This window comes from Centruroides sculpturatus, unplaced genomic scaffold (assembly GCF_000671375.1).
Source record: "Centruroides sculpturatus isolate CEXI.00-Female unplaced genomic scaffold, Cexi_2.0 scaffold75, whole genome shotgun sequence".
Taxonomy (NCBI): Eukaryota; Metazoa; Arthropoda; class Arachnida; order Scorpiones; family Buthidae; genus Centruroides; species Centruroides sculpturatus.
In genome coordinates this window covers 1,122,649-1,150,468 of record NW_019384342.1, presented here as the reverse complement: position 1 = coordinate 1,150,468, position 27,820 = coordinate 1,122,649, and the positions used below count along the sequence as shown (strand labels likewise).

Below are 27,820 nucleotides of genomic sequence, written 5' to 3'. Positions count from 1 at the left end.
TTGTTATTTTCTGTTAAAGAAAATAAATTACAAATATAAATTTGTTGGAGAAAAACTTAAAATAACCTTTTAAAATTTCAAAAAAACATTTTATGTGTATACAATAAAAATTAACAGCTAATTTTTAATTCAATTATTTGCTTGAAAGTTTTTAAAAACAATTTTTATCAATATTGGAATTGATATTTTTAAAATTTTACATATAATAAGAAATTGCATATGTATATAAATTTAATAAATCAATAGTAAGGAGGAGAGAATTTAGAATGACACTATCTATTTTAACAAAGAAAGGATTAAAATAAAATTTTCTAGAATTTCAAACAAATTTTAAATTTAATGATCACTATCCAAACAACGAACTCTGACTTTCTGTTTATAATGGTACTCTTTCAGATACATTCTCAAACTTTTTGGCAATGTAAGTTTGTTGATGCTGTCATAAGTGATGCGGCTGCAGATTACAGCACGGGATAAATGCTGAAGTGAAAAAGGAAATGTACGATGAAGTGGTATAGTTAACATTGGTTCAAAAAACATGCAACAACTGGGATCTTTATAATGTTCAATTAAACCACATACAGTACTAGCTGCAAATACTCCTGGATCAAGAGGATCAAAACTAAATTTATGATTCCACTGCTCAATGCGAGCATGAAGTGTCCTGTCGTACCGACGAAAACTAACTGAAAATAGATATTCTTCTTGCGCGCTATCCCGTAAAAGGAAAGTACCTTCAGGTTTATTTTCTAACAGTTTTTCTGCTTCGTATCTATCCATTTTACCCCAATAAAAACTACAATTAGCAATTTCCAACAAATCAGGTACTAAGCAATGTACATAGTCAACACGAGTATGAATAGTAGGTAAAGACTGTATAGTTTCAGTTGCCTTTTCACATCCTCTGTTTAAAACAGTGGAAAATTGTTCTGCTCTATTTAATCTCTCTAAATATGGAATAACACTTAAATTAACTCTTCTATGAAATGTGAGCGTAAGTTCAGAAAGTTGAAACTCTGCACTTATTAAAGAAAAATTTGCTGAATGATTTTCCCAAATTTCTCTTGCCAGTTCTTGATTGTGACGAAGATCTGATGGATGGTAATTTCTAGAAGAAATGTCAGAATGACTAGTATCTGTATTTTTCATTAATATAAATTCATTACAAGTTGAAGAACTGGATTGGTTTTCAAGATTTTCACAAGCCAATGAATATTGTGGCACAGTCTGGCATTCAGCTGCAGCAGCAGAATTAGAGGTTGTAACAGTTTCATTACATCCTTCATTTTCCATAACAAAATTATCTTCAGTTCTTTTATAACTAGTACATATGCATGAACTACATCTTCCTGATGTTTCAGAAGCATTGGATATAGTTCTGGGACGCATATGGCATCCAAGCTTAAATGCCCATGTACCTTTTCTTTTTTTCTTTGATGGATCTTTTGGGATTCTTTTGTGTCTTCCAAATGCAATTGATTTTAATCTTCTCTTAACACTAGGCTGTTTTTCAGCATCTTTAGTACTACTATTGGCATCTGATATTTCTTCAACAGCCAATAAACTTTCCACTTCTTTAGTATCATTTTCTTGTGTTGAATCATTGCTATCTTGTGAATCTGCCATTTTCCAATGATTAATTATGATTCTCTTGTTTAAATTCAATGTAATATCATATTCCACATATTTATATTTGGAATGACCTAAAAAACAAAATTTAAGATAAATTCATTAATAACAATATTAAGTATATTGTTTTATTATTATTATTAGATTATAGTTTTTTTAGTTTTCTATTCAGTTTTCAATTTTGAAAAAATATATTTATTTTTTTGTTTTGTATTAATAATAAACAGACAGACAGAATGTGTAAACGTATGTTCATACATTTTGTCTATGATTTTACAATTATTTTATGTAAAAACTGCATTGATTTGAAAAAAAATTCAGTTAGTGAGAAGCAAACTAGCAATCTCACAAATATAAGTCAGGCATAGATTGCCAAGATGCAAACTTCAATGAAAAGTTCCACAAAACTTGTAAATCTCTTGTGATTTTTGTAATTTTACTTGATAAAATGTTTTCAAGAAAATTAAAGACAAAAATTGTTTCTCAAGGTTCATACCAAAGCTTATCCACACACAGTTTAATCAATATCCCTGAGGATGATGACAACTTTCCCTTGGTATATTGTTCAGATAGTTGAAATTATACAGTAGACCCCCCCTATAATTACGATTTCTATAAAACTGCAACAGTATCCGTAAAAAAGGTAAAAAAAACTCCTATAATTATGTAAAACGTCATCGGGCAGCCGAACTACTTTCCCGCCGTCCGTAGCGTGGCGCTACGGACATTTAGGCAGCTAAATTGAGTTTAGTTTCATCTGTACATATAATTATATATAAATTAGGTACTGTACATATAATTATATATTAACTTAATTTATTGTAACTTTATTATAATTATATATATGCTTTCCGCCGTCTAGCGTCACGCTACGGCGAGTTAGGCGACCTATCGTCTGTTTAGTACTGTAATTTTATACATTTCTTGTGAAAGAAACATTTCTTATTTAACGGCCATAAAAATTATTTATATTAATGATGTCTCCAAAGGTNCGGTGATTAAAGTTATTTATATTAATGATGTCTCCAAAGTTCAACGAAGTTTTCGCAGAAAAATAACTTATCAGAAATCGCCTGCCATTTGGTGCGCTGCTCCACGACAAAAACAAGCTTGAGCAATGGCGACGTCAAACGGTGCACAAGTAATCCTACAATTTTTTTGTTTATAGCATAGTTTATACGGATTGTTCCCAAAAAAATATACGTATTTTGGAAATGTTGAGTCGAATTAGTCTAGAATCGATTAATTTTATGGAAGAAAACCTTTCAAACAGCCATAGTCCGTAAACTTCACACGTGTCGGACTGTGATTGGAAGGACTCGTAAGAAATTGGATTTCTAAAGAATGGAACGTATCTATGATCTTATAGGGGGGTCGACTGTAATTCATAAAAATTATTTGAAAGAATATAGAGTTATACTCCACTATCTGAATCTAAACCATTCCTGAAAACGATTTGAATATCAAGAGTATTTTCAATTATTTCTTATAGGAAAAATTTTAACTTGTTCTTAATCCATCTGAATAATCCTAATTAATTTTCTTAAATGACATACTAAACCTACAAAAATCAAAAACTTATTTATCAATTCATGCTCTTAACATGATATTAAATAGGGTAACCAGATATACTTTTTAATAGTATGAATCCATATACTCTATATTTTTCTTTTCATCTTCTAAACCTCAATTTATATTCTTTTCACTTAAAAATTTCTTACTATAAATGCATGAAATAATTTTTTATTTTTAGAAAATTATATGAATGACTTTAATAAATAAAAAATTGGCAAAGAACTAGATAGTTGGTGAGAAAATTTATTTTTAGTTTTTAATGTAAAAAACGTCAGATTCTCCAATAAAAGGCTGATGTTTGCTTGTTTTTAACTTTGTGAATTTTTACCTTTTATTATTTGTCTTTTAATGAAGTTTTTCTTCATCACAGAACTTTTTTTGTTTGAAGTTATATTGGTTTGATGTTAAAGGATTAAATGATAGACTCAAAAATGTTTTAAATTTGAAGTCTTAAACTTCAAATTTAAAATATTGAAGAAAAATATATCTGCGAGTCGTCATTGAACATGTTAAATTATCTTGCATTAAAGACTTTCAGGGTAGCAGTTATCAAAATTTCCTATTAAAGTCTTATATTTACTATTGTGGTAGCACCCCTTTAAGATCAGTTAATTGCATCATGTACTGTTATATTCGTAAAATAAAGATCAGTTGTTCTAGAATTGAGTTGCATATCTCAGACCAATCCAATCACCATCAATACCAGGCTGTGGAGCCGGAAGGAATTTCTGGCCAGAGGAGTCAGAGTCAGGAAAAATGTGTTAACTCCAACTCCGGCATTTTAAATTTAATTTAGTTTTTTTCATTTAAATGAAAGAAAATTTATTTTATATTTAATAATTTTTTTAAATGCTTCTGTATTTTGTTATAATTCATTTATTTTAAATACAAAATGCAACAATTTAATTTATTAAATATGTATCAATAGTTTTCTTTGTAGTATTTGTATTTAGTAGTTAAATTATTTTGACCGAATTGAATTAAAATATTTTTGATTCATTCCTTTATTATCCCTGCTAAGTACTCTATTTTTCTGAATGAGCCAGACTAATTGATCAGAGTATTTTTTCTTTTCTGAACAAGGGGCTGAAGAATAAAGATACATAGATGTAGAATTTTAGCACACCCCCTTTTTTCTCTTGTTAAATATTTGTTAAACTTAATTTGCTTTATCATTGCTGGAAAAAACACCTAAATCAAGTAAGTCAAATATTAAAAATATTATAAAGTATTTGGGTAAATGCTTGGGACTCCTTTAGAGTTCAGAGTAGGGTAACCCCCTATGAGTGCCACTACCCCCATAAAATGACTTGGTATTTAATTTTGCTGGAGTCAGAGTCAGATTACTAAAATTATCAGGAGTTGGAGTTGAATGTTTTTTTACCAACTCCACAGCTGTGATCAATACTATGTCACCACTTCTAGACATTCTTTGGGTCAAAAAATTTTTGATCATATATTAAATATTATAAATTCTAATTATCTCATATTAAACACCTCAAGAACTGGTGTAAATTATCTAAAAACTTACCAGAACACTAAACCAATTAAACAAACACCAAAAATATCCAATATGATAACATTTTTGTTCCTATCAATTGGACATCCTCATGTTACATAAGCCTATTAAGGAACAGAGTACCAAATCAAATTTTTTAAACAGCCAAGGTGTAGGCATGTATAAACCATTTCATGTTTAATGATCAAAACATTCTTATCTTACTATGTAACATTTTATTCGTTTGTTTTTATTTATGATATACATTCTCTAAGGCACTGCACTTAATGGTCATTTAAGGATTGTTTATTGCATTAATTGCTTATAAACATATTTCTTTTTTAGTACCATATTAGAAATTGTATTAATATATGAACTCTATTTGCTTTAACAAGCAATGTACAGCAATGAAAATTTAATAACACAATACATTTTGTATTAAAATATTACTGTACAAAAAACAGAACAACATTGAAAATAAATTAAGTAGTGAGCCTACTGTAATGAACTGTTACCAGTAAGAATAAACTTGTAAAACTGCACTGAAATTTTATGATAAAAATCATTAAAATGTGCAACTGCATTAGAACAAAAAACACAATGCTATTGAAACAAACAGAAAGTAACTGTTTCTAGTAACTGGTTTTATTTCTACTTTTATTCATATGACTTTCAAATTTTTCCACATATGCACTTCAAAGCAATTTTTAATTTTAGGATTATTTGCAAATGTTTATAGAGCTTAGTACTATTCATTATAAATAAAAATAAATAAATAAATCACTACTAATTTCAGGAAGCAATTTTTATTAATGAAAATAAATTTTTTTTTGGGTCAAGATTTGGTCATTTTCAATTTACAATCTTATATTTCAGAATATACAAATGAGAATGCATTCAAAATTAACATAATCTAAGCAGTTAAAATTTTTGAATTTGAAACAAATATTCAAATACAATAGAACAAGTAAAATAATAATAATAAATAAATAGACAAAAATAAAATGAATTAAACAAAACCTGAAAATTTTGTATAAATTCAAAAACAAACAAATTTGGAAAAATTGGGTCTATGGCAAAATAAGTGCAGGAAAATTAAATAATGAAAGTGTAATAAATAGTTCTTAAGAAATAATTGTTGTTTGATAAAACAATTTGAAAAACTTCTTGCCAAATTTAAAATATCAACTTTTGATAATTTGATTAGTGACAGGTTATGGTTCTCCTACAAATATAGGGGAAAATACAATAATAAATTCTATTTATATGTGAAAACATATCTGTGAGACAAACAAATATGAAGATAAAAAATGATGTGAATTATATAAAAAGAGTTAATCTAAATATATAAAATTACTTGTCCTGACTGACTGATTGATTCATCATCTCCCAGAGCAAACCGCTGAACCTAAAGAGGTGAAATTTGGCACATTATAAAAATGCACACTAAGAAGGGATTTTTTGAAATTCCCCCACGGGGGAGAGAGGATTAAGGCTTAACCTGAAGAATGGCTTCTACTGTACTATTTTAGATGCAATTTTTTGTTTTCAACTATGTTTAGTCTTCATTGAATACTTAGGTGTATTAATTGATAACATTTCAGACATTGTTATAAATATTTTTATATATTCCGATTTTTTGACTAAATGTTAAAACCGTTTTAAATTTGAATTTGTTATTGCATATTGGTTCGATTACAGAATGATTGTAAACATTCCAGAAAATTGATCAAAATGAAAACAGTTCATTTGATTCTCAACAGTAGGTGTTATACAGGGTGAGCCAAAGAAAACAAAACGGCAGAGTTATCGTGTTCGTCCAAGCAAATTGCTCGGACAGGTCGATTTTATTCTCAAGGGGGACATCTTCTGCAATAAAGTTTTTGTGATTCAGAATACAACAGACAACAAAAAATTTTAAAAACTCGTTCATTTTTTTATTAACTAAACAAACATTTATTTCGGAAAAAAGTAACACAAACTATTAACAAACATAGAAAACCTTTTAAGCTGGACCGCATATGCAAGGAAAAAATAGATCATAAAATTAAGGCTGATAATGTGTTATCTGTTTCCAGATATTCATTTTTGTAGTGTTCACATTAAGCTTAACCACTTAATGATTCAATCAGAATTTAAGATTATTATTTGTTTATTATGAATTTTGTACAACATAATTGTTATGGTTTACAAAATTGCTGAAAGGATAGAAATAGTAACTGTTCATTTCAGAAATCGCGAGAATGCTTATCTTACTGCAAATTTATTTAATCAACACTATCCAAACAAATATTGTAACACAAAATACGTTCTGGACTTAGTTCAAAAGTTTCAGTTAATGGGTTCTGTGGCTAACAAAAGACGCGACCCTGGACGTGAACTTCCAGTAAGAAATGAATTGACAGAGATGTGGTGCTCAATTCAAACATTTATTGAATACTTGATAACTTTTCCTTATGTTTGTTACTTTATTTGAAATAAATGTTTGTTTAGTTAATAAAAAATGAATGAGTTTTTAAAATTTTTTGTTGTCTGTTGTATTCAGAATCGCAAAAACTTTATTGCTGAAGATGTCCCCCTTGAGAATAAAATCGACCTGTCCGAGCGATTTGTTCGGACGAACACGATAACTCTGCCATTTCATTTTCGTTGGCCCACTCTGTATAACAATTACTATGGTTGTTGAAACACTGACTATAAATGGGGTTTGCTTGCAAAATCTGCATGGGCAAAGTCACGGGTAGCAGCTAGTAAAGTATAGATGCACACAAAAAGACAAAATTTGAAGACACTTTATGTATTTTTCTCTTGAAAATTTTTTATAAATTTTCTAACTATAGGATTGTATGTTTTTAGAAAAAATTGTATTAACTCTTTAATTAACCAATTACAGTTCAGTGATTTTTGGTTAGGGATGGACAAATCTGAGTCTGCTTGAGTCTGAGTTCACAAAGCTTTTTGAAGCAAGACTCAATTTCCATATTGGGCTCAAGACTTAATATGTCATAGCAGTGTTACAAGTAGAAAACGTTCTAAAATCACTAATTTTTGCCGTGGCAATCTCCACAATTGGAAACTTATAGATGTACTGTATTAAAATAATAATTCCGTATCAAAATCTATTTTGATCTTTAATATATTTTATCTGTATACAGTAAAGAAAAGTCTAAAATGATTTTATACTTTAATTTTAGTAGCAGGTCTCGAATTTCATAGAAAATATATTCAAGTTGTCTTTTAAGTTAACAGTAACAATAATCTGACCTGTATATCTTGATTACAAAGAAATATGTGAAAGTTTATTTTTTATTTATCATTCTATGACTTATCACAATGGATTCAACAACAATAATTGATTTTTTAAAAAGATAGGAAAGTTAACTTTTAAGTATTAACTGATTAAGCATGATTCATTATCTAAATACTAACAATCATCTAATAACAAATGTTTATATCTAAATTAAAGCAAAAAATTTAGAAATAATAATGGAAAGCTTCTTTTTTTATTTCTAATTAATATTTTGATTTATAAAGAACTAAAAGCTATTGGCTTCTTTCCAGTAACATATTATATAAGGAGCAGTTGTTGATATAAGTTTTATTGGATGAAATGCATTTTGGGTCTTAATGATCTCTCTTCAGTCCTTATACTTTACAAAAGGAAGATAGATAAGGATTTGTAAAATATAAGGACTGAAAAGGGGTCATTAAGACCAGAAATGCATTTCCTCTAATAAAATCTATATCACCAACTGCTCCTTATATAATATGTTACTGGAAAGAATCCAATAGCTTTTAATTCTTTAAAATCCACAATAAAATCAGTAACAGAACATTTAATTTTGATTTATATTTCTATACTTTCTGAATTATAACTTCAAATGGAACTGAACAATGGAATGTGGCTAAATAATCATTTTGATTATTGTGCTTCATCTACACATATACACATATTCATCTACAATAATTCAAGTTATTTATGATAAATGTACAATTTTTAACTTTCAAACATTAAGAATTGCACATTTATCCTTTATGATCTGAGTAGCAATCAAGGATATTTGATATCAATGTCATTTTATAATTGTGATTAGATTCTAATTTTATTAAATATGATAAAATTATATATCATTAACAATAAGCACTCATTTGTAACTGTAGTTTAAGCCTTTAATAAACCCAATCTACTCTTATATAACAGAAATAGGTAAAAAGTTACTTTTAGGTACTTTATGAGTATATAAACATATAAGCCAACGACCTAAAAGTAACATCAAGTTATATAATTTTATATACTTTCATTATAGATTCGGATATAACGAAGTCATCATAACCATTATTCATTCATTTTCTACGTTTAGATACGTCATTATTACGATAATTTCCCGATTAATAATTCATTGGTGGAATTTAATCATTGAAAAGACCCAAATATTCGTTTAAAATTAAAAAAAAAAAGTCGTGTCGTTTTAGACATACAAATCGGAAACAATTGATAATCAAAGGAAGTTATTAACGATTAAATCTATATATTTACGTGAAATCGACATAATTATTGAATAATAACGTCACAAGTTTCACGTCATTTTAAGTCCGAAAGTTATAAAATTTAAATTCCCATTTGGTTTAATTAGGCCTATTGAAAAAGTGAAATAATAAAATCTTTAAAAAATGAGTCACGTTTGTTAAATATTATAATTCTAATAGTTATTAAAATCATATACTTTACTTACAAGTTAAAAATTAAAGAAATTATCCGGTTAAAACAAACTTATTATTGACATACAAAATCCCTTTAACTACGAATCGCCATGTTGTCTTCATCTGTAAGTGCGGGATTATTAAATACGTAAAAATTAATAGCGTGTTTAATTAATTGTTTTCTTAAAAAATAAAAGTTAGAAAAATTTAATTCTGTTAAATTTTAATCTGTTGTTTTGATATTATTAATTTTGAAATAAAATTTTAACCAATAGGTTTTGATCAGCTGACTTTACGGTATTTTGGCGGCAAATTGTTAAAAGGTATCAGAAGAAAAGTTATTAGTAATTTGATTTTAATTGTAGGTTTCAATTGTTGATTTCAATTTTATTGTTATTATATAAGACAACAGGTAAATAATACCTAGAATGTTTCTTTTATACTACTTTAATCGAATCATTTTAATTACGTCAAGTATAAGTAAGACAAGTTATAGTAATTACACGGACTTTCAAGGTGTATTGATATTTATAAACTTTAAGTAGCAGCCTAAGATTTACATGAACTCTTAAGTTTTGAACTCGGATAATTCGGTCTGCCTTACTTAGATAAAAGTGAATAATTTTATCAAAACAAAAATTTAAATGATATAAGAAATACAAACACAGAACAGTACATTGTTTTTTAATGTTGTAGTGAAATAATTTTTAATAATTTGGTTGTGTAATAAAAAGTTATATTCTTTACAAGTGTAAACTGATTGGTATCAGTGTACTTAAAATTTTTACATATTAAAGAGGAAAAGTTTATTTATGTTAGAATGCTAGCAAACATTTTCAATCCTTAGAAGCTAACGTGAAATTCCTGGGATATGCTATAATTATTATGTATATTAAAGCAAGTAGAAACTGAAATTAGGTTACCATACATTCGTATTTAGTACAGACAGTTCGTACTTTAAAGGCTCTGTCCGTGTCTGTACCATACGTAGAAAAAATAAACAAAATTTCCATAATTTTCAACTGATTAATAGTTAAATCATTACCATTTAGCCTTTTGTCAGATTTAAATCAAAATTTTTTGATAATTACTATTGTATTTGTTGGCAATATTGTATAAGCAAATGCTCTTGGGTGCTGTTGCTTAGAACACATGTGCACAAACATTCATTATAACAGTTTTTTAATTTGATAGTACAGTATCCCTTGCTTAACAAGCAAAATTAATTGCGGCAATTCTTTTATATACGTGGTAGAAGTTTTAATTTACATGGTTTTACCAGCTGGCTTTACTTAACATGGATATTGCTTTTTGATTAAAGTGATTTTGATATATGCAGTAAGATTGATTAACCACATTAATCAAGGGATACTGTACTTGTTATCTAATAAAATAAAAAACCATTCAAATGTCCAGCACAATTCTTTAATATCATAAAAACGTTTTCAAATGCATTAAGCATCCATTATCAGTTATTTCTCTAAATTGAATGAGGAATTCAAAAAATTATGCAAACAAATTTCAAAATAAATGGTTATATAATAAAAATTAATAAGTAACACATTAATAATAAACACAATACACACAAAAGCCGTTTATATAACCGTTTATTTTGAAATTTATTTGTGTAATTTTTTGAATTCCTCATTCGATTTAGAGAAATAACTGATGATGGATGCTTAATGCATTTCAAAACGTTTTTATGATATTAAAGAATTTGCTGGACATTTGAATGGTTTTTATTTTATTGAATTTAGTCTCCAGTAAGCAAGTATACATTTACTTGTTATCTGAGTGGTAAAATAGTTTTCTTATATTGAAAATTGCATTCTGTGCCCCCAAAGGAAAGTATAAATTGAAACTTTATATTATATATGACTACATTTACTAGACTGAAAAATATGAATAAATTCCTTTTGCTTGGTGTCTGAGTAACATTTAATTCTAATAAGTCCGTATTTTGCCTTCAACTATTATGTTAATGCCAAAACACTACAAATGTGATGTTAGATGAGTCGTGATCAATTCCAGTTGTTGATTGGTGGATTCTAGCTTTCTGATATCATCAATGACAGATGTTATGATCAATGAACATTTTATTTATCTATAAAAACTCTCTTTCACAAAATAATTCCCAAACCCAATAAATATTGTGTAAATGTGTAGTACAGTAATGATAATGTATATGAAGGGCCTCACCCACAGCACATTCATAACTACTACAATGCCTCACCTCAAATCTTAAAAAACATAACCAATAAAAACGGTTTTTAAAATATATTGATATTATTCAATATAATTACAAAACAGTCCAAAAGCAAGATATTTTTCACACAGTTTTAAAGGACAGTTTTAAAATTCAAACAGCATATTAAAACGCAGGACTGTCCACCTAATTTGGGACATTACCCACTTTATAATATTCATTCAATATTATTTGTCTGCTGCCAATTTCAATAACAGTTAGCAAAATGCCATCGGTTTAAACTACTATATTGCAAGCAATTAATGACTAAAATAATTAAAATGTAACATTTAAATCATTGTTAGAATTGATAATAACTGATTCTTATTGCATGTTTCTAGCGATATTGAGATTGATAGTATGAAAAGAACAAAAAAAGACTATTTACCTGATGATGATAACTGAATTCTGAGTACAATAAGCCAAGCTTTTATAATGTATTTTAACTTGTATGTATTGGGACTTGCTGATTTTGATACCTTAACTGATTGATAGACTTGTATATGATTAAAATAAGCAGTCTACTATATTAAATAATAATAGATTTCATATTACTTACTACTAAAAATTTCTCAATTTTATCATACTTTTTAACATTTTCAAAAATAATAATTATAAATATTATGTCTACCGACTAGCTTCTTATCCCTTTTTTATTAATTAGTTCTCAATTACTGTTATGTTTGTTATTTTAGGGGTTATCACACACAGACTTGAGATCATTATTTAATTATAAAACTATCTAATATAGTATACAGCATTTAACCCTGACATCTAAAATGCATTTTGGCACATTTTGCTGTGCCTTCTTCAGTCTGATTTCTTATTGGAGTTTTACACAATACATCCAGACTTAATACAATATCTTGTGAATACATATCTAAAACAGGGATGCACAACCTGCGGACCGCGGGCCACATACGGCCCCTTATCAATGTTTATGCGGCCCGCGGACGGTACAGGCCAAATCCCTTCTTTCGAACTTTCTAAGTGTAGAACTTTTCCCTTTCACAAAGTCATTAGCACCCAACTGTTTTATAACTCCCTGAAGTGAGAAATGGGGGGTTGTTCTATAAATAAGTCTATTTCTAGCTAACACTTTCTGGTTTAGATATCGAATATTCTAAGTCTAATACATAGTATTATAATGATTTTTAAAGAATCAAATAAAATAAAATGATGTTAGAACGTCATTTCTGATGTTATCAGGAAGTTTCTATTTTGGCGGGAAATCTTCAATTTTATGCTTCGGAAAACTTGCTTATTCGTCTAAATAGCGTCAAATAACAAAAATAAGTGAAAATAGCGCTGAAAAACCATGAAAATAACGATTTTTTAGCATTTGTTTACATTCTAGATTCTGATTGGTATAGTCGAATTTGAATCAATCTTTTCTGAAAAGACGCTTATTCGTCAACCTAATGTCATTCAAACTAGAAAAAAATAACCAGAGTTCAAAAAGAAATGTACAAAAAGCTATAACAACCAATAATTTACAACAATATCTCTCCATAGACTAAGAATAGAAAAAAAATTTTTCACATCAAATTTATTATTATTAAGTTGGACCAAGAAAATTAATACTGTAGTTGGAATAGAGTCATTACGACTAAAAGGAAGCCATTTGCATTAAAATATTTTGGATTTAATAATTATTACAAACCGCGTCAAGCCATAAACTTGTCAACAAAGAGGGTTGTAAAATGATTCCGTGTAGCTAGAAAGCTGCGGTTTTTTTTGTTTGAAAGAAAACAGATATATTTAGGTTATTTAAGTAGTAAATTAATTGGAACTTTTTATTTACTTTTATTTTTACATTCTTTTTTTCGTAAATTTAAAATTAAATTATTATTTTTAATTTTTCTCCTTGCTGAAAAATTACCTTGGGGACAGACAAAAGGAGTTAGTCCAGTATCATTGCATAATTCACCAACAGCAACTTTGTGCAAAGAAGCTGGGATTTGAACGTCTGCTGAAAGATGTCTATGATACTGTGAACTTAATCTGCCGTCATGGACTCAACCATCGACTCTTCACATCATTTCTTGAAGAAATAGATGCTGATTATGCTGACCTGCCCACGTATACTGAAGTTCGTTGGCTGAGCAAGGCAACAGTCCTCAAGAGATTTGTGGAGCTATTGGGGCCTATTATCACTTTCCTCAAAGAACGGGGGAACACTACAAGGAATTTGGAGGGACAAAGATGGCAGTGTGATTTAGCTTTCCTTGCTGACATTACTGCTTATCTAAACGACCTTAATTTGAGATTGCAGGGAAAGATGCAACTTGTTTCTCAGTTGACAAGTAACATCAATGCATTTATGACCAAACTATCACTTTTCAAGTCCCACATGCAATCAGAGAACTTTACACACTTTCCACATTGCAAGGCCATGAAAGAGAAATACCCACATATGAAGATGGATTACTCTGACCAAGTTAACACCCTCCTTACATCATTCAATGAGAGGTTTGGTGAATTCCAGAAATACAAGATCTACCTGCAACTTTTTTCAACTCCATTTGATGTGAAAGTGGAAGATGCCCCTCCAGATGTCCAACTTGAGTTGATAGACATCCAGTGCAGTGATGAATTGAAATCACAGTTCAAAAATTCTAATCTCCTCACATTCTACAAAGAACTGCCAGATACATCATTTCCAAAACTGAAAGACAATGCTCGATTTTGTGCAAGCATGTTTGGCAGTACCTATGTATGCGAACAAGCATACATAGGTACTGCCAAACAAGCTTGCAAGTTTTCGCTTATGAATTTAAACAAGTGCAAAACACGGAACAGGTTAACCAACGAGAATTTGGAAAATCTGCTGGTTGTTTCAACATCTGCCATTACACCAGACATAAAGAAGATTGCCGCCAGCATCCAAATCTCAGCCATCGCATTAATCGCTTGGAGGTCCGGCCCCCAGTCAGTAAACGTAATCCTAATTTGGCCCTTCTTCACAAAAGGGTGTGCATCCCTGTCTAAAATCATACATTTTTTATATTTACAGATTCATTTACAGATTTAATGATTCATTGTTGACAGTTACCCACTACTACATAAACATTATACTTCTATTTTAAAAACTATAATTAATATGTGAGGATCTGGAGTTGAGGAGATATGTTTTTGTAAATTTGTTGAATTAATATTTTACATTATTTTCTATCAAGTTGATTTGAAATGATTTTATCCTGTGAAAGGAAGCACTTCCTTTGAGTCATGATTTAGTTCCTCCTAAAACAATAGTTGAGTATGACGTCTCACCAGGGCTGTGGAGTTGGAGTCGTGGAGTTTTGATGTTTTAGATGGAGTCGGAGTCGTCAAAAAATTCGCTGACTCTGACTCCTTTTTACTTACCAACTTGGTATGTATGTAAAACGGAAAAGTATCGGAATCGTGTCAAATTTGACCCTCCAAGTTTTTTATTTTTGCAAATCTACACGTTTGGAGACCTCCCGAACCGCTCAAAAAAGTCAATAAAGGGGAAAAGTTCATGCACGCGTGTGTGTTGGCGTCTAATTTGTTTAATTTCTTTTTATTTTCTGTTCTGAGATATTAAACAATATCTCAGAATGGGTAAAGTTTAAGAAACGAAATGTTGCACTGTAGCTTGTGTATAAAGGGGCATTAATATTATTAAATTTTGGTTCTTAATTAAAGGTCAACAGGGTGAAGACATAAAAGTGGTCATGTGTCATATCTCTTAATGAATGTTTTACTCGTTATTAGCATTCAAAATTTAAAAAAATAAAATAAAACTCGTCTTTGCCCTCAAAGTAAGCTTTTTTGCCATTTTATAATAGTACGGTAAAACCAGTTAAGAGGTTCTCACTTAAGATGTTAGAATGTATATGGGGACATGATTTAGTTCAACCACATTAATTTAAATAACTAACTCCTGTGTTAAGCCATCTGACTCTGATTCTGACCACTCTGACCACAGAAATTATTAGGCTTCAAACAGGGTAAACGAAATCATGCCTCCCACACACACTCTAACATCCACACATATAGAAAAAAACCTCGAATCTTTTGCATATCTTGAAATTTCAAGGTGTCCCGAGTCCAAAAATGTAAAAATTTGGGAGGAATCATTTTTTGACTGAAAGCTATACTTTTCCTCTGTTATATATAACAGCTGGAAAAGTAAAAATTATCGAATACATATTTATATATTACTTAGAGAAGTCTTTTAGCTTTGGAATAAAAAGTTTCTACGTTCTATCTTTATTAGAACTCTATTTATTGAATATTTTATTCTGAGGTTACGTGATGACACCAGAATTTCCATGTCTCTTTCAGTAACAAGTCTGCCCCTAGTTGGAGTTGGAGTCGGTAGATTTTTACACGACTCCACAGCCCTGCGTCTCACTCAACTATCAGCCAAAAAACAGCCTAGCTTCCTCTTCATGTTGGAAGCATAACATGATGTTCGAGCAATACTATTGGCGGTCCAATGAGAATATTAGGTGAAGGATCACTTTCAAACAGTGCTTAGATCAGACATTTGTGAGCCACTGTGCTTCAGTTATGGTCAACCAGACTTTAGCTGTATAGTAGTTTCCACTCATTTTGGCACCATTACCAAGTGTTGAATTGGGAAGCAGTAGAACTCCCTATTCTTCATCTTCAGATGTTAACAATGCTCCCAACATCTTCATCACATGCATGTAAAAGTAACAAATACTTATATTTAATGTAAACTCTCTCAGGTTGAGGTTTATCGATATATTGAGTATCTAGAGGTTAGTCTGTAAACCTATCCATTTATATTCTGTATAGTTATCCATTTGATTATTTGTATTTTTAATTATTATCATGTATAAATTTAAAATAAGTTTGAATTGAAGACTTTTCTAAGATCCTACTGTATCCATATCCTATCATTTTCTAAATAATAGCCAAGAAGTAGTCCAATTTAATCCAGCAGTCATTTGGCCAATTACTAATATATATCAGGTATAAATATTGACATAAATATTTAAATTTTGTCATTTTATATTAACTGTTAAGTTTTGGTGTAATAAAGAAGTTAAGGAATAAACATCTTGTTGTAATAAAATTAAATCAGAATTTAAAATCTTAATATTGTTTTCATAAACTATGAGTTTTGAAGAACATTGGGAATGACATTATTAAATAGGTACTAAACAAAAGACTACTAAGAGTGAGATCCTTGGGAAATAGGACAAAACAAGAAAAAATTATTTCCCAAACAAATAATTATATAAGCTCAGGATAAGAAGTAGTTATCTATACTAATATTATAAAGAGGTAATGTTTGTATGTATGTATGTATGTAAGTTTGTTTGCAGCAGGTAATCTCCGAAACTACTCATCCGATTTCAAAAATTCTTTCACCAATATTTAGAATGGAACCTCAGGGTGGACATAGGCTGTATATTATTCCGTTAAACATTCATATAAATTAAAATATATAATCTAGGTTAAGGCTTTTATGTCCAACAGATGGCGCTACGAGTACGACGCCCTAAGTTTGCTTTTCTGTGAGGCATTATGCTTTTCTGTGAAAATGAACTAAAGCAGATCATCTTCTATCTATCTATATAAATAAAAATGTAATGTTTGTTTGTTCCTACCGATTCCTTTGAAATTTTGACAAAACGCTGCATTCAAATATGCACGTGTTTTTATATAATATACGTGTCGAAATTCCCCCCACTGAAGGGAGATGGTTAGGATTAAGGCTTACGGTAAAGAACTCTGCTTCTATTTATACTATTTTAGATGCGGTTTTTTGCGTTTTAATAGGGTACGTCAACAGAATGTACACTAAAATGGGGTTTTTCGATATTTCCCCACGGGGAGAAGGACAGAATTAAGGCTTACCGTGAAGAACTTGGCTTCTATTATATTATTTTAGATGCGGGTTTTTGTGTTTTTGATTGCGTTTTAATAGGGTACGTCAACAGAATGTACACTAAAAAGGGATTTTTTGATATTCCCCCGCGGGGGAGAAGGACAGAATTAAGGCTTACCGTGAAGAACTTGGCTTCTATTATATTATTTTAGATGCGGGTTTTTGCGTTTTTGATTGCGTTTTAATAGGATACGTCAAGAGAATGTACACTAAGAAAAATTTTTCGAAAAATTTCCCCTCACGGGGGAAGTGTTATACATTTACAATAGATACATTTTATGCCACAACAACGCGTGGTGGGGTCTGCTAGTTTTACCAATAAATCAATACTAGACAATATCAAGAGAGTGATGGAGTATTCAGTCATCCACTCAATAGCCTAAACTCCGGCAAAAAATTCTTGGACATCAAAAGACTGTATAATTGGAAAATGGAGCTGCAACATTTGAAAACTCGAATGCAATGCGTTGTCATTTGCTGATTGGTGGAGACAATCATCATATGAACCCATGGTTTATGGGTGGTAAAGGAAAAATTTCCATGGATTAGGGAATGTGTTATCATCCTTAATGTTGATTGCCTTCTTATTCAACACTGCCTTGTATATTTCAAGCAGTTCAAGGTAGCAGAGTTACCTCCTGTCAGATGTTCAGTGGAGGATGCTAGTCTTATCAAAATGGACCTTCACGGGTCAGAAGCATAAGTTGACAATGCAACAGAACACCAACCCCTGGAAATATCCATTTGGGGTTCTTTTATGTAGGAAACGATCTGTCTGCCAGTATCTCCAATATACTCCAATTCCTTTTCGGTTTGATGGTCGGTCAAGAGGATGGAATATATATCAGCAAATTTTCAACATTGCATTCAAATTTTCAAACATTACATCTCCATTTTCCAATTCTATAGCCTGATGATGTCCAATGGAATGTAGATGAAAACATTCATGTAAGTAAAGAATGTTTTGCTGGAGTTTAGGCTATTGAATAGGGTGATTGAATACAATATATTCAGTATTTAGCTGTTATCTTTTAAAGTCATGGAGAATATCTAATATGGAAGAGGATAAAACCAAAGGCTTGACTAATATCTATATAGGTAATGTAACAAGATTTTTAATTTCAAAGCAAATAAGTATTTTATATTCGATTAAATTGGAAACTGTTAATCTACAGGGTGTATCAGAATGACGTTTTAAAAATTTGGGGGGTTGTAGAGATGAAATTTTGAACGTTTTGATATAAGAAACCCATAGCTGGAAATGTGATATAAAGTTTCTACAGTGGTAGGAAGTGCTTGACCGCCCTTCACTTTGGTAGCTACCCTTCCGTCCATTGATGTCATGTTATTGTTCTTGACTTCTTCCTCTGAGGTTATGTAAAGTCCCTTGTGTACGCAGCACCTGTAGGAACAGTTCATGAGGTTACGGAGCGCATCTTTACAGAATTTAATACCATCAGAAAGGAGCTGGCATCTTACAGAGAGTCGGACAAAACATGGTTCGTTGTTGCACATTATGTAAGGAAGTTGGTGATTGTCACATTGAACATTTACTCTGAAGTAGTGCAGCCACTGATTCGATGTACAGTTTGATTGTACTCTACTGTTTTGTCAATAAAACTTGTCATAAATACTGTATTCTGCTGTTTCATTCAGCATACTGACTGCAAAGTGCTGTAGAAACTTTATATCACATTTCTGGCTATGAGTTCCTTATATCAAAACATTCAAAATTTCATCCTCTACAATCCCCCAAATTTTTAAAACGTCATTCTGATACACCCTGTATATCTGATTCCATAGCACTTATCATAATTTAATTTTGAAGTTATATTAAAATAAAGCTAATCATAAATACAGAATTCAAAAAGTTTTAACAGGTCTTGATAGTGTGATTAGTCAGAATATGTTAGGTTCTTTCTTAGGAATTGCTATGAGATATGAAAATTGTCATTGGCAAGGAATAAACACAACCTGGATTGTTTCAATAAATAAATAATAAAGTTTGTTGGAAAAATAGCCAAAAAGTTTTTTCTAATTATACTGGGAATATTGTCTGGACTGAAAAAAAAACACTTTTAACTTGGCAATGACATTTCACATTTATAGTCTGCCTGTTTTGAAATCACAAAGTAAGCCTATCTTTCTAAATTTTGATATACTTGATACACTTTATTGCATAGAAAATTAGGAGATTTTAAATTTTTAATTTGGTAAAACTTGGTAGTATGTTCCAAAAAGTGTCATGATCAAAATCATAATTAATAAAAAACAGTGTGTAGCTAATTGATAATTGATTAATTAATACAATTAGTTTAAAAAAATGTTTTTGTTTGCATCTATAAATAGAGAGATTGCAAGGATTATCAGTGCTCTTCCATTTAGAGACAATAGAGATTTTTAAGGCCTACTCCAAGTCCACATGCATTAATTTTATGGAGGAGGTGTCTCTATTAATGGCTTGGCAGGCTTTGCTTGACAGCGATATTTAGTGTTCAATCTTATTTAAAGATGACATGGGAAACACATGCATAAATTCCCTTTATTCAAACTCTTCATCTTACTGTTCATTTTTATATTCTTGAATGAGTTTAGAAGATCCAACTTATTTACAATTAAGATAACCTGAGAAAGAACCCAGAAGTTATGAAAATTTTTTATTACTTAATGTACTTTGCACTGGTTATTGGTTATAGAGAGTCTTTTTTTTATCGTTATCCCTGTACGGTATATAGATGTGTATGCTTTTCTTCAATTAAAATTGTTCCATTTTGATACTTTAACATAATGACAAGGAATTTTATGAGATTTGGAGATGAATAAGAAAGTGTGTATTATGGTCAGAGTTATAACCAATCAGGCCTTATTCTAAGGCTTTTTTCCTTCTGCAAAAATATCAGATTTGTTTTGGCCAAGTTGATAAATCTTAGCATTAATAAGCCATTTTAAAAGATATAAATGGAAAATAAGGACAATAACTAAAGTGACCAGACGTCCTGAATTAACTGGAACAGTCCTGGTTTTTGACTGTCTTCTGGGTTGGAAAATGTCCCAGATTATCCTGTTTTTATTTATAAGTAAATAGTTCATATCAAAAAATTAGAAAGATTTAATTTAAAAAAAATTGTTTTGAAGAATTCTTCTTTAACATTCACTATATATAGAATATTTCATCCTAGTAAATTACCACAACGCTACTTATAAAGTAACCAGATGTCTCGAATTAGGTGGCACAGACTTGCTTTTTAATATGCTGTCTTGATTTTTAAACTGTAAAAAATGTAAACATTCATTGCATAAATTGTAATTCAAAGATGAATAGTACAGTAGGCTCCCCTATAAAATGGGTTCATATAGTTCGAATTCTTATATGATGGTGAAAAAATTGCGACCATATTCGTATAAACATGCTAAAAAAGACTCATATAATTCAGCAAAATGTCATTGCTGACTTGTGTTGCGACAGGATTGGTCGAATCTAGACCAATAGTGGACATTGCACAAACCATTGAGTTTAAACGAACAGCGGACCTACTAAAAACCATTTATTATTTAACGTCCATAAACATTATATATTAATGATGTCTCCAAAGTTCAGCAAAGTTTTCACAGAAAAATAATTTATCAGGAAGCATGCAAGCGTCATTCGCTCTGCGACGAAAACAAGCTTAAGCAATGGCGTCATTGAACAGTGCACACTCGGTAAGTAATCCTACAATTTTTTGTTTATAGCATAGTTTATATGGATTATTCCCAAAAAATTATACGTATTTTGGAAATGTTGAGTCAAATTAGTCTAGAATCGATTAATTTTATGGAAGAAACCCTTCAAACAGCCATAGTCCATAAACTGCACACGTGCCGGGTTGTGATTGGCTTATGTATTTAAGGACTCATAGAAAATGGATTTCATAAAAACCGGAACGTATCTATTGTGTTATAGGTGGTCGACTGTATTGTATACAAATTATAATGTAAAAATTTTAATATTCAATTTATAGCAATAGTAGCCAATTGACAATTTATTGTACAGTCTGTCACCACTGTCTTTCGGACAACATTGAATGTGTACCATGTACTGTTGTGTGAATGATGATTTTTGCTAATTATCTGAATTAAAAAATAAATCCTTTAATTATATTCATTTTGATAAGAATAGCAAAATTTTAGCAACCAATTATAGGTAAGTCAAAATAGTACAATAGTATTAATTGGGTGACTCATAAGACGTTACATCAAAGTACTTAGCCTAACGTCTCTCTTTTTATATTTCATGATCTGATTGCTTTACAATAACACAAATCTTATATCTGTACAATTATTTATTAATTTTAGTCATTGTCTAAACTTAATTGTTAGACACGCACGGTGTGGACTATGCACCTGCAATTGATTCTTCTCTTCTTCTCAGTCCTACGCCCTTCAGAGGGTGTGGTGATATTACAAATTGACAGCTTTAATTGTATCTTTCCACTGCTCCCAGTGTTGTGCCATATGGCTGGCTTCATACATTATATGTCCTGTAATCATTATTACTTGGTCTGCCCACCTAATCTGACATCTGCCATTGATCTTCCCTTCCAGGATTTGTTTCTCAAAACCATTTTTGCATCTGGAAATATGTCCCAAGAAGCGAAGGTAGGATTAGTATGTTTTAGTGGTAAGTTGTGTTGTGATTTTCAGTTGATTTAGGATGTAGCAATATGTTTCGGTGCTCCATTGAAGAGATTCTCAACATTCTTCTGTGTGTCTATATTTCAAAGGAATCAAGTTTCTTCCAAGAAGTGGTATTTATGGTCCAGGTTTCTGAGGCATAAGTGGCAATCAGAAAAATAAGTGTTCTTATGAGCTTTAGTTTATTAAAAATAGTGATTGCAGAATCTTCCAAATTCTAAATAATTTAGAGGTTGCATTGTGAGCAAGGCAAATTCTATGTAATTCCAAGATAAACAAATTCATTCACCATTTTATAGCCTGCAGTTGCCTTAGTCTGTGTCAAGGAACAATCAATTATAACTTTTGTTTTACTTCCATTGATCAGCAATCCATATTCCTTGCTCTCAGTTTCAAGACGTTTCATAATATACTTAAGTTCTGATTCTTTGGATGACATAATAAGTGTATCGTCATCGTATCTCGGGTTGTTAACTTTATAGCCCCCGATGGAAATGCTCCCATCCCAGTTATCTAATACCCTTCTCATGATTATTTCAGAATAAGCATTAAAGAGTAAAGGGGAAAGAATACATCCCTGTCTTACACCAGCTTTAGATGTAAATGTATTAGACATAGTTTTGTTAACTCTTACTCTTGCAGAGTTATTCTCATATAAATTTCTGATAATCAAAATAAGATGGCGCAGGATGCCCATGTTCTGGAGAATGGGCCATATTTTGTGCCATTTTACACAATCAAAGGCTTTGATATAGTCTACGAAACAAAGGTAAGCTTTGACATTAAATTCATAGCTTTTTCAATGATTTGTCTAGTGTTCAAGAGTTCCTTTACTGTACCAGGAATAAATCCTGACTGTTCTTCAGCTATTTCAGGTAATAGGATGGGTTTCAAACAGTTATTACTTATTTAGAGCTTTACTTTACTGACATGGTTAATTAGGCTGATAGTTCTGTAGTTACAACAGTCTGTTGGTGCACCTTTTTTATAAATTGGAATAAATATTGATTTACGTTATTCCTATGGCCATCTCTCAGATTTCCAAATTAAGGAGCAGATTTTATGAAATATGTCAACACCCAGTTCTCCCATTGCTGTTAAAATTTCAAAGGTTATGTTGTCAGGTCCTGGAGCTTTGTGATTTCTTAATGTACTTGTGGCTTTTTCTACCTCTGATTTAAGAATAAATGGTTTGACTTCCCCTGTCCATCTATTCTGAAGTTGATTATTACCATTTGTTTGTCTAGTGTCTTTATAAAGTTTCTCACAATACTTCCTCCAGACATTTGCAATCCCTTCCGCATCAGTTATGATTTCATTTTCATCATTTTTAATTAATTATTTGTGTGCATGGTTTGAACTCTCTTGCTAGATATCTAACTTTATTGTATAGTTCATGAGTCTGATTATTATTTGCATGGACTTCAATTTCATTGCATATACTGTCACAATAATTTTTGTCCTTCTTACAAGTCTTTTTGATTTTTTTTTTGTCTAGCTCTTTTCATCTGCAACGATTGCTGAAGTTAATAATTTTTTCCTTTCATCTATTAATTTCTCCCATTATTATCAATATGTCTTTCTGTGGTATTTTTGTGGTGATATTTTCAAATTGTGTGTACACTATGTCCACTTCATCATGTGAAGCAGCTGAAGTGGGCATATAAACCCGAATAATATGAAGTTTTACTGGCTTGGAAGATATTGTAAATTTGATTATGTGGTCGTTGATAGGTTCATAGCCTTCCACAAATTTTGTTAGGCATTTGTCGATAACAAAGGCCACTCCATTATGTCCATTTTTGGCCGTACCTGAAACATACATATATCATGTGGTTGATTGTATCAAAATGACCACTCTCTCTCCAATGTGTTTCGGAGATGCCACAAATTTGTATATTCTCTCAATTAAGCTCTTTCTACTATGTAGAGCTTTCCGTCTGTAAAAGTCCTCTTACATTCAAAGTACCTAAGGATAAATTTCTCCTTACATGTAATTTTAAATTTCTTCTAGATGCATATTTTGCCTGTGGTTGCCTGATTGCCTATGTCCACAAGCCTGGTAGCCCATTTCATACCAAATGACCTGGAATCAGTTTGGCGCCAGTTGCTGACCGGATTGCCATGCATATGATTGATACCATTATTGCTCATCCTCGTCATAATATTCTCATGGGAAAATAATCAGGTGGTTTCCCATTGCCTGTCTGATACGTTGATAAACGGTTTTGAACTTTACGAACCTGCAATTGATATAATTTATTATATGATAATTGCGCTGTGTTTATGGATTATAGTTTAAATGATGATGATGATGCATAAAAAAAAATAACTATTGTAATATATACAATACAAATGGTAAATCCTACCAACATTCCTTCCATAGCTTTTTTTTCCTGGTCCAAATAAAATATACAGTAAAACCTGTATATACCAGAAACTTATGGTACCGAATATTTTTTCTGGTTTGGAAGGTTTCCATTTTGAACAGGTTCTTTTTTAACATAGAAAATTGCTCCATTCCAAAGAATTTTTTTCCATTTAGGCTGGTTTCTTTTTTATTCAGGTTCCATTTTGAACAGGTTTACTGTAAACTGTGTAATTTTGGTAAATATTTTAACTTTAACATAACCAGAAAAAAACTTATAAAACCCAGAATCAGACAAATTTAAAAAGAAAAATTTCATTTAAAAAAAACTTAGAAACTTTAGAAAATTTTCTTACCATTAAACATATAATAGGTAATCAGTTATCTAGAAGTTTAAAAACATATGAATAATGAAATATCTTTAAGAAATGTACAGAATTTTAAAGTATGATATTTTAAGTCTATATTTTATTTCTTGCAGGTCAATTTTTATTTATTATAGAGTATTAACATGGTATCTGAAATTGGTGAAATGCGTTATGCTCATAGTGAAGGGCATACAGATTTATGTTTTGATGATGATGGAAGGTATTATCAAAATTTTGTATTGATTACTTTTATAAATAATATGAAATAGATATAATGAATTTTTATTAATTGCTTTATTATTCTAATATATTTTTAATGAAGATTTTCTATTTATTCTATATGGATTGTCCAGAAAGTAAGGCATCAAGTTTTTTTCTTGGGCTGCAATTTGAAAAAATTGTAGACATATATTCCTACTGTCATCCATCTGTTCATCTGTATTTCCTTAATCTTGAGAATGGAGTTAGATAGATGAAATCCAAGACCAGATATAGAAAGTTTAGGATCAGGAGGCCCCGATTAACTATATTAATATATAATTATACATTAATATATATACGAACTTCTGATGCAAATCAGAAGTCATGTTGTTTCAGTTCAAAAATTTTTCCCTAAAAGGTATTAGATAGATGACAACTCTGTTGTTAAAGAAAAAGTATGATATACAGGGGCAAGCCACTACTAATTTGAGGTGGAGAGCACATATTTTAAATGAGATAAATTAAAAATATGATTAAAAATTGCAGTTCAGCATTGTGACAATGTCACAATAAATAATTTCTTATGTTTAATTATCTCTTTATAATACAAGGGTGGGCAACCTTTTTTATAACATGGGCCAGAATAAATTTTACGTTTTTTCCGTGGGCCATAGTAGTTAATTGACACCTTGTGACCTGTAAATTTTTAGTCTGCAAATATGAAATAAATAAATAAATAAAAAGAAATTAATTACTACAGTCGACCCCCCTATAACACTGTTGATTATTCCGTTTTATATGAATTCCATGTTGTATGAGTCACTTAGATTTTACAAATGCGTGTGCCGGGCTGTGAACGGCTCACCTATTTGTAAAATCTAAGTGACTTTAAACACAATAAAAACAGCACTATGTAGTTGGATACGACAGACATTACATTTTCTAATTGCATAGCTTTTGCACATAGATTTTCTTGATGGATGATGCGATGAGATATAAATAATTTAGAAAAATTCTGTTCTCCCATTTTTTGTTTGAATAAGGAAATGACTCCCTTATTTTTTCCTGTCATTGCTGCCACAACACTTCAGAAAAAAATATTCAATTTAAACTAGACGAATTACATCGAAAATATTTATTTATAATTTCTTCTAAACATCTCGCGGGCCGGATAGAAACTTTTCGCGGGCCGTAGCTGGCACGCGGGCCGGGGGTTGCCCACCGTTGTTATAATAGATATTGTTTGTAATGGCTTTTATGTATATTTTAGCAAAATTATGATATGGCAAAATTAACATGGAATTAAGAATCAAATGTTATAGCTAATATATTAAGTGTGTGTGTGTGTCTAATTTTTAATACAAACTTGCAAACTGACTAACAAATTTGTTGATTTTTATTATTATAATGATTGTAATTTGTTTCTCATAATAGTGTTAGAAATTAACAGGTATGTTTGCTGAATTTATCATGAGTTTAGAAAGTATTGTGTAGTTGTAATTTATATTTCAATAAATAAAAGTCCTAGTTTATATATAGTTAGTTATTAAATAATTATTAATGCATTAATTGAAGTTTGATAAGTTTAAAGAATAAAAATTTTTAAATACATTGTCAAATCAAATTTTTCAAGATTTTTAAAATTATTTTAAATTAATAAATGCTTTATACTTTATCATTAACTATATTAATAAAATTTGTAATTGTTATACATTTAGATATATTTTTACTTGTGGTACTGATGGAGATATTAGAATTTGGGATGGTTTTCAAGATGATAATCCAACTACTCATCATACTGGTGATTATTGTCATGCTGTTTCATTTAAGGTATATTTATTAAATCTATGGTAAATTACAGTCATTATTAACTTTCTATTTATTACTTGCATTCTCAAAATAATTGATCATGAAATAATTACCTTGTGTATTTGTATGCATATTTGGAAATTTTAAAAACTTTTGTTTTCTGAATGAAAAAGAAATATAACTTTATGAATTTTATAAATTTTCATAATTGTAATGAATATTGTAGATTTTTTGTTAAACAAACATAGTCTATTGATACATTCTAAACAAAATTTGATTTCTTTCTGTAACCAAATTAAATATTTTATTTAAATTAATTATCTATACTTCTATACTAATGTTATAAAGAAGTAATGTTTGTATGCAGCAGGTAATCTCCGAAACTACTCATTCGATTTCAAAAATTCTTTCACCAATATTTAGAATGGAACTTCAGGGTGGACATAGGCTGTATATTATTCCATTAAACATTCATATAAATTAAAAAATATAATCTAGGTTAAGGCTTTTATGTCCAACATATGGCGCTACAAGTACGGCGCCCTAAGTTTGCTTTTCTGTGAGGATGAACTAAAGCAGATCATCTTCCATCTATCTATATAAATAAAAATGTAATATTCGTTTGTTCCTACCGATTCCTTTGAAATTTTGACACAATGTTGCATTCGAATACGCATGTGTTTTTATATAATATACATGTCGAAATTCCTCCCACTGAAGGGAGATGGTTAGGATTAAGGCTTACGGTAAAGAACTCTGCTTCTATTTATACTATTTTAGATGCGGGTTTTTGCGTTTTTGATTGCGTTTTAATAGGGTACGTCAAGAGAATGTACACTAAGAAGAAATTTTTCGAAAAATT

General features: G+C 30.2%; 3 protein-coding genes across 3 annotated transcripts in view; 2 read left to right on the top strand and 1 right to left on the bottom strand.

Moving 5' to 3' along the window:
* Positions 1–137: 137 nt before the first annotated feature.
* On the bottom strand, positions 138–9,636 carry LOC111634629. Its single transcript, XM_023379460.1, has 2 exons — positions 9,436–9,636; positions 138–1,703 (listed from the first exon to the last, which is right to left on the bottom strand). Exon 2 carries the CDS (start codon positions 1,624–1,626, stop codon positions 337–339), a length of 1,290 nt encoding a protein of 429 aa, XP_023235228.1. The 5' UTR covers positions 1,627–1,703; positions 9,436–9,636; the 3' UTR covers positions 138–336.
* Positions 9,637–9,704: 68 nt separating this feature from the next.
* LOC111634553 (WD repeat and HMG-box DNA-binding protein 1-like) overlaps positions 9,705–27,820 on the top strand; it is a 152,440-nt gene continuing 134,324 nt past the window's right edge. The window contains exons 1-3 of the mRNA XM_023379355.1: positions 9,705–9,815; positions 25,062–25,168; positions 26,868–26,979. Of these exons, the coding sequence (XP_023235123.1) occupies positions 25,092–25,168; positions 26,868–26,979 (189 nt within the window). The 5' untranslated portion in view covers positions 9,705–9,815; positions 25,062–25,091. The remainder of the gene's footprint in view (positions 9,816–25,061; positions 25,169–26,867; positions 26,980–27,820) is intronic.
* On the top strand, positions 13,529–14,697 carry LOC111634636 (general transcription factor II-I repeat domain-containing protein 2-like). The gene is made up of 2 exons (XM_023379472.1): positions 13,529–14,378; positions 14,409–14,697. Exons 1-2 carry the CDS (start codon positions 13,930–13,932, stop codon positions 14,680–14,682), a joined length of 723 nt encoding a protein of 240 aa, XP_023235240.1. The 5' UTR covers positions 13,529–13,929; the 3' UTR covers positions 14,683–14,697.